This window comes from Gobius niger (genome assembly GCF_951799975.1).
Source record: "Gobius niger genome assembly, chromosome: 7".
Taxonomy (NCBI): Eukaryota; Metazoa; Chordata; class Actinopteri; order Gobiiformes; family Gobiidae; genus Gobius; species Gobius niger.
Genome location: NC_136858.1, coordinates 20104870 through 20113442, shown reverse-complemented (window position 1 = coordinate 20113442; position 8573 = coordinate 20104870). Strand labels below are relative to the sequence as shown.

At 41.4% G+C, this 8573-nt stretch overlaps 1 protein-coding gene across 1 annotated transcript; it reads left to right on the top strand.

Moving 5' to 3' along the window:
- The first annotated feature begins 633 nt into the window (after window positions 1–633).
- Window positions 634–7837, top strand: rtkn2 (rhotekin 2). The gene is made up of 12 exons (XM_079560209.1): window positions 634–820; window positions 3465–3652; window positions 3748–3806; window positions 4255–4308; window positions 4396–4513; window positions 4590–4790; window positions 5561–5655; window positions 5744–5850; window positions 5927–6058; window positions 6147–6315; window positions 6394–6501; window positions 6584–7837. Exons 1-12 carry the CDS (start codon window positions 731–733, stop codon window positions 7246–7248), a joined length of 1986 nt encoding a protein of 661 aa, XP_079416335.1. The 5' UTR covers window positions 634–730; the 3' UTR covers window positions 7249–7837.
- The last annotated feature ends 736 nt before the right edge of the window (window positions 7838–8573 follow it).

Here is an 8573-nt window from a genome sequence, read left to right as displayed (position 1 = left end):
ATTTCTTCTCCAGCAGCGCCTGCGTCTACATTTCCAACATGCTTCCAACACGACCGAGCCCATGTCCGCCAGGCCCAGAGCCGATGGGCGGGTGTCCCGGACGCTCAGAAGCACGTCAAGGTCTTGTGACCAAACATCACTTTTGATTTACTGTTTCTTATCCGTCAGCAAACCATATACTTTTAATATGTACGTTATTACAGAGTAATGGGAGCAGAAAACTACACTTTGGGACAATGAACACTTGAACCACCGCGAAGACTAAACGTATTATTTTGTTTTTCAATACATCGCCAGTAAGTCAGTCCCCGCCTGATCCCCACCAATATTTCCCACAACCATAACAAGTTAATTACGATTATCCTTTCCCCTTGTTTTGTGTTGAAGTGTGACGAAATCACGTCTCTGCCCCGCCCCCTCCTGGAGAGGGGGGTGTTCGGTTTCCCGTTGTGGACCTAACGATTTAGATTTTTGCGCTCGCCCACTCAGACAGTTGTTATGAAGGTTAATGTTATTCTAACACATCCGTAGCTAAAACACATAAAGCACTAGTGATCCAGTGACCACAGGGGTTTGAAAGAGACCGCGTGAGAAGTGCATCATTGGGCAAAACAAGTCCCCGCCCTCCCCGGAGGAGCCGTTGGAGACCGAGGCGCTCCGGCCGTTAGGATTTGAAGCGGAGCTTTGGCTCGTGGACGATCAGCGGGATCTTCAAACAGCGAAACCAAACATGTCCTTTAAAGTATGTGCAGGCTCCGCGGTGGACATGGAAATAAAGAGGCAGAGGATACGACACAGCACTTTGTTCATGCAAAACCAGGTATGTGTGTCTCCATCATGGCTCCAAAAGTCCATGTTTCCCGAGCTGATGATGACAGGTGTTGTGGCTAAAGAGGCCTCTCAACTATGCTCCCAACTTGGAAAGACATCAATCTGTTTGTGAATAGAAAACTTACCATAGATTTGCAACTCAACCTTAAAGATATTTTGTTTGGTATTTATCAAACAAATCTACCCCCAAATAAACTTGGTAGTATGAATTTAATATTAATAATGGCAAAGTATTATATCCATAGCTGTAAGTACCTTAACCAAAAAACAAAACTTGTTGTATTTCAATCACTAATGTCCTCTTATGTGACCTCTTTGAATTATTGCACAAATGCCAAAGCCCTGAAGACCAAAGTTATATGTAACGAATTTGCACTGTAAAACTATTTATTTTTAATTTTTTTATGTATTTTTGTTTACACTGGAAACTGAAGCCTTGCACACCTGAGCCTCGAGCCTTGTTTGTGTTAATTTTGTATATTTTTCAATAAAAATAAAAAAATAAATAAAAAAAATGCTCTCAACACTAAAGTGAAGTAAAGGAAAAGGATGTTTCACATTGAAATAATATAAGCACAACGCGGCATCAAACTTTAAGTAGATTGCATTGAATATTTGGTCGGTCACGATACTCCTGCACAGCCTTTATAATGACGCTGCTCTGCCTGGGATGATGTGGGGCTCATGGAAAGCAGAAGGTGAATGTCTGCAGCTTTATTCAACTCTTCTACTGACTATAAAACATGTGTAGATCAAGCCTGTTGTATCTACCTCTAATACAAAGCTCTTGTTTTATGCTTGAGGACACTATTAAAGGTGCATTATGCAACTCTGTATGTGACCCAGCGACAAACGCACAAATCAACTCTTTCCCCCCCCACATAAAGTTACATAATGCACCTTTAAATACATGGAGAGTAATGTGTGTTTTCCTTTGGCTCAGTGCACGTTTCATTATGACACTTTGCTTTCCAGCTGTCTGCGAAAATAATGCTGTTTTAATTCATTCAGGCCAAAAGCACGACAAGCTTCCCGCGCCTTCACAACGACGCGCTACAGGTAGTGGAGGAAATGAATCAGCTGCAGATAAAGCAGATTTCTAAGGAGATGCAGGTGGATTTATATAGTGTTACAGACTGTGCTGTTCTGTGGCGCATCAGTAGAAAAAGAAGTTTAGTGTTTGTTTTTCATATAGACGTTCTAGCCTTAGACATTTAAGTTTACTAGTTCCATGTTTTATTTACCATCATCTCTTTGTGGTTTTCAAAAAAAAGCCTCTCCTCTTTGATTATACTCATGAACAACATAATTTTATTGTTTAACCTTTGACACGCCTTCCTTACTTTTAGAGTTGTCAAAACATTTACATCATTACTAAATATTGGATCTCAACTGGACAGGTGTTGTAGGATAAAACCCCCACATAAAATACTACTACTACTACATAGGATACTACTATGAAGATGACAAGGGACAGCATTTGTTCTTCTGTAATGTCCTCAATGTTAATTCTTAAAGCGATAGTCTGGAAGTCTACGTGTTTTACAAATGTTATAAATGGTGCAACATTAACCGCCTGCTCTTGCATTTTGATGTAAAGTAATAATATATATTTATTATTTTTTTGTAAGGTCCACTCTTCCCAGATCTCAGCAACTAGTCAGAGTCTAGTGTCCTCCCACGTTGACCAATGAGACGAGCTTTTCCTGTGAACCAGCCTGTCGGGTCCAATCGGGAGGCAGGGGGAGGAGCTTGAGCGTTAACTTTTGGAAATCCTGTTCCTGCTCTCCTCATTTTGCAAACTATTGATACAGACCATAGAAATATATACAGACGGCATCTCGTCATAGAAGGGGGCGTGGCTTCACCGAGGGCGGAAATAGAATCTTTAGAGAAACACAATGTAACTCTTTTTAGCCATTTTCTGGTGGAATATCAACTTATTTATCACACAGAAATAAAGTCAAGTGTAAATCGGGCTCATATGGATATTTTGTCGCAACAGATTGTTCCGTAGAAGTGAAAAAACGGCAGTTGTAGCAAGCGCCAGCTAACCGTTAGCATTAGCCCGTTGCTAACATGTAGCATCAAGTTAGCATTCTCCGTTATTCATGTATTTGTGGGCTGTTGAAACACTTTGCTCCTCCCCATGTCTTTGTATCTTTATTTAGTAGAAAACTATGTTCATATTTCAGCGTTTGTTACAGTAGTTTTTGAATAATTAGAGAAAATAATATACATTTTTTCAAAATTGTTTTCCCCTTAACTGTTTTGAAAAATGACGTCTGTGTCTATGAAGGGCTTTCTGGTTAAAGAGGGGAGGAATTTGATTGTTATGCTTTTAAATTTCACTCGATCTCATTGCATCAAAATGGAGTGTGGCATCTTCGTGTTGTGAAAACATAACTTACCTCTTACTCTTCAGCTAGTTTCAAATGTTGTAAATTGTTGAAGCAAAATGTATCAGTGATGAAGAGGAGAGACTTTTTTTAAATATTCATTACTAACACTTTTATCACCAATATCACATCACTAATACTGTAGTTGTAATGTGAAGTAGTTGTCTTTCCCCTTTTCTCACCGTGTCATGAAGTTGTTAATGATTAAGTTGCGTTTATGTCCCATCACCGAAGGACCCCGACATCCAGAAGAAGTTGGAGTTTGAGATACGAATGCGAGAAGGTGCTTATAAGCTGCTGCTCGCCTGCAGCAAGAGAGAGCAGATCCTCAGTGCCTCCAAAAACCTGCACACTTCCAACACCAGAGTCAAGGCTTATCTGAGCGAGATGCACTGGCAGGACACCAAGGACATAGCGGCCAGGTATATGTGCACTAGTTCTATTCACACAGTGTATGTTTACAATAGTTGAGATGAGAAGAACAATGTTTTATATGTAATTTAATCTCCTGGTTCAGGCTTTCAGACTCGCAGACGGATGAGCGTGTGCCCTGCCACGGCACAGTTGCATTATCTGGTGAGTGTTGTTGTTTATTCAAATAAGTTAGGGATAATGCACGACGAGGTGTCAATTATCAGAAATAACTGGACGACGCGGAGGACGGTTGCTTCCGCGGAGTCCAGTTATTCTGATAATGGACACCTCCGAGTGCATTATCCCGCTCATACCATGGTCCCGCCAAACTGAAACTGTTCATTGGGGCTTCTTGGCATATTTTTTTATTGAGTTCTGTTGAGTTATTTCACTTTTTAATCAGTTTTGCCTGAAAGTAGTTCCAGCTCAGTTGTTTATCGTTACTATGGAAACGGCTGCAGTGGAGTGATACAGAACGTGATTTAACTGTTATTTAAATGATGCCAGACACCCTGCAGCCAATCAGAATTGAGTATTCAGCCAGACCATGGTATAATCTTTTATATCTTAGTTAATAATCAATCAATTTATGGTCCTATTTTATCTATAGGGCTCAGGATACCGTTATTGTGGCGTGATTCAGATCACTTTAACAACAGAGGAAGTAAGTGTATTTCTTTTTGTTTAGTGGAATAATTATGTCGCCTGGTGGTTCACCTTTGAGCTCATATTATGGCACTGCTCTGGTCAGGCTCTCGTCGGGTGGCGCTCTTCTGCCTCATGCAGGTTGGCTCTGAGGTGTGCGACACAGACATGGTGGTGGTGGACAGATCAGTCACGGACATATGTTTTGAGGGAGTCACTATATTGTAAGTAGAACAGCCGGGATTATGAAAACAGAACTGTGGTAAAGCTGAAATCTTTTTTTTTAAATCTTTTCTAAAGCAAAAAGACACTTCCTCAGTTTGACCTGAAGGTGGAGCTGTGGAGCTGTGCACTAGAGGAAGAGCTCACTTTAGTGAACACTCCAAAGAAATTGGCCAAGAAGTTCCGCAGTTCGTTTGGAAAATCAGCTGGGAAGAAGCTCTGTCCTCTGCTGGACACTCCGGACCCTGAGGCCTTTCTGCAGTACAACCCAGTGCCATCGTAAGTGAATCATTAAAGGTGCATTATGAAACTTTTTAGGTGAAAAAAATTATATTTGGCCTCAGTGACCCAGGACCAGTTGTTTTTAGAGTTTCTGGTAGGTTTTCACGGCTGATGGATTTGTGTCCATGGTTACATATACATTCCATGTAGAAAACCTACCACTCTAAAAACTCTGAAATAAAATTGATTCTGGAGTGTCCTAGGGGCCACCGGGATGCAAAGGTGCTACACCAGGGGTCTCCAACCTACTTTTATACAACAGAAAGAGAGCTAAAACTAATGCTTCAAAAACACTGTGTAAAATGTGACTTAAGTGGACTTCACCCTGGAGAATTAGTATTCCAAAGAAAATGACTTAAGTTTAATCCTTATACTTTACAATATTGACCAAACTGTTTGCAGATTGTGTTCAGCATGTTTAGAACAAACAGAAATACATCTTAAATCTACAGGAGATCCCTGTGCTACACTAACCAGTCATACAAATACGCACTAACATTAACTGCATACAACACTTGCATAAAGCACAAAGTCTCAATTCAACCACTTGCAACTCAAGCACCACTAATGGGACTGATTTATTTACATTTTAGTATTTCATTGATTTATTTGTTTTACTAATGATTCATTTATTCATGTAGGGTGATTTAGTTTCAGTAACTGAAGATTCTTCTTTGCACAAAACCACTTTCTTTTGTTCATTTATGAAGCTGCTTCAGCACAAACTTCTTTCTGCACTGACTTTCTTTTGGCTTTGTTATTATTAGAGGATCTAAATTCAACCTCTTGGCGTACACCACTCTGCGTCTTCCTCAAGCTGATGGCAGTTTCCAGTCACACTCACTCACTGTTGTACAAAATGGTAAGACATTTTTACACAGAGTGACTCTAAAAATAAAATATTATTTGATTTCTACTGTAGATTGACTTTTTTCTTCTTTTTTTCATAGCTGAATGGTCCTCTTGGCTTCCCCTCTATGGAAACCTCTGCTGCCGTCTGGTGGCTCAGCCTGTTTGTATGACTCAGAGGATGAGAACTGGATACCTTTGTCAAAAGGTGCACGTTAAGCCTAACACCTACTAGATCTTATTACATGAAAATGTAATCTAAGTTCTCTGATCTGTTCTTTCAGTTAAGTGTTGAGGGCATGAACCGGTCTCGTCATCTTTACTGTGAACTAAGTGCTGGCTTATTGTCCTGTTACTTTGCGCCTGAGGAAGTTGAAGCCAAAGTAGAGCCAACTCTAAAGCTTCCCATCAACAAGGTGATTGATATTTTAACAACCTCGAAAACTGAAGTTTACGTTTCTGCCAATGTTTGAGTTTTTCTGAAACTCTTTTTGTATTGTTAAGGACACTCGTATTCATGTAATGGAAAGGGGTTCAGCTGGACAGAGGCACAGGACTCTGTCCATTCACAACCACACAGCAAACGAAGGTGACTCTGTGAGCTTCAGCACAGACTGCCCTGAGGAGCTGGACGAGTGGACCGACGCCCTGCACCAGCATCTTCATGACCAGAGTCAGTTTATCTGAAAACACAGTGCACATGTGGAGACAATGGAGATGTTTGGTAGTAATGCCATTTGTTTAAACCCAGGTCAGTGGCTCCACTGCTGTGACCAGCTAATGAAGATCGAGCTCTTGTCACCACGGAAACCATCGCTCTTCCTCACCAAAGAGGCTGATTCAGTTTATAATGACCTGAGTGAGTACAGAAATGTACTAAACTTGTGTCATTTCGTCTGCTCTAATCTGTTCAACATTGACACAGTTTGTGTAATTGACAGGCATCAATTCACCGGGTAAATTTGAGAGCATCACAGACATCATTCACAACAGGATTGAGGAGTCTGATGGCCGTTTTCTGATTGGCCACGAGGAGAAACGGGAGGTTCCTAACTGGTCTTCATTGTTTGACGGCTCTCAGTCCGTGCTGGTTCAGAAGAATGTCTTTTCTCAGAGTAAAACATCAACCCCTTTCTCGAGTCCAATCCAGAATAAGAACATTACATCAAGCGGTGTCAAAAAGCGCCGTGCCCCACCCCCTCCCACTGACCAGGAGCCTTACACCCCTCCCACGCGACCTGCCAGACCCCCTCTCCCTACTCATCGTCCCTTTCCTCTCCAAGAGAAAGAAAACGCCAGCGTCTGTAATTCCCGGCCCACACCACGATCCAAAACCGGTAGGCCTTCGCTGGACGCCAAATTCTCTGCCATGATCCAACAACTCCAGCGAACCAACGCCACAGGAGCGCCAGCACTGAGCCGGAAAAACGCTCCTCTCGGGGTGCTCGACATCCAGCCACCGAGCCAGGACGTGGAAAGGCTCCCACATCCTGAAGCCCGTGAACCTTGCTTTGTTCAGTCCGTTTATGGCACTGCGCCTGTCCCGGCCCCAAGGAGTAAATTAAGAAAGTCCTTCAGAGAGAGGATTAGCCTTAAACCGCTGTGATCTTCTGGTCTTAACATTTTAATTATTTACATAACCACTAATATGATTGCCGCGCTAACAGCTGACTTGAGTGCAGCACCTTGCCCTCGGGCGTTGTAAAAGTCTTTCCCATTTTCCATACAAGCATAATGTCTGTTATGCAAACAACTTCCACAGTAACAAAGACACTAATACAACTTCAGGTTTTACTCCCGTCCGTAAAACTTTTTCACAAGCAACTAAACCACAGATAATTTGAATGCCAGTCGCCGGTTGGCCTGCGCCGGCCCTCCATCAATCCTACTAAAATGGAAAGGCTTATTTCTCAGCTCTGCCACTGCAAAAGGGCCCTGATGAAAGAACCTTAACGAAAAGCACTCCGGTTGGCGCAGGTCCATATGCTGACTGCACACGACTCGCTGCTGTTTTTTTGAGCTATTGACTTCTTCCACTTAGCTGTGAGACTTTATGACCACCAGAGCGGGGTTTTTAAAAGGGAGAGGATTTGGGGAGCAATTTGATGCAGTAATGTGACTTCCCTATTTCCCAGAGGTCTTAATAATAGAGTGACTTTGGTTTCTGTCGGTGCATTGTGTCTCCAGCCCAATTGAATTTACAACTAAATAAAAGAGATGTTTGTGACTGAATATACGTTTTTTTTTTTTATGAATGTGTTTAGAATGTTATAAACCTGTATCTAATGCCACTATTCTTTGTCGATATATACTTTATTCTTCTAAAAAAAAAAAGGCACTCGATTACTACAGTTATAGCATATCAAAGTCATGTAACATTTGGGGAGAACATATTGTAGACATGACCATGGGCTGCTGCACAATATATCTAATACTAATTTACTACTATGTTTGAATAGCTGTGGAGTATAATTACATACTTCAAATAATGTGAAGTCAATTTTCTGTGTCACTTTTGTCGATTCGTAGACTGTAATGACCTTTTTGTAGATTAATCACGTTGTAGCCTTTGTAATCCAGAGTATTTTTTCTCTCAAATGTGCAATTCCTCATTTTGTCGTAATTATCTTTATTACTGCTGCATATGCAATAAAATGACCCACATACTACGCTGTTTTTTTTTTTTGCTGATCTTAAAAATGTATCTGCATATTTTTCATAGCGAAAGGTTTACCGGGGGGGGTGGCAATAAAAGTCAAAAGCATTGGGTTTATTGCTGTCCAAGTTGCTTCCCATAGAGATACATGCGCTGGCACATTTCTTCATTGCAGCAAATGCTAGAAAGGCTCCTCTGGCTTTGAGCCCAGAAGTGCCCTGTTGTGAAGATTAAAGCGAATGGAATCTCGTAGCCAGATAATGGTATTACAATAA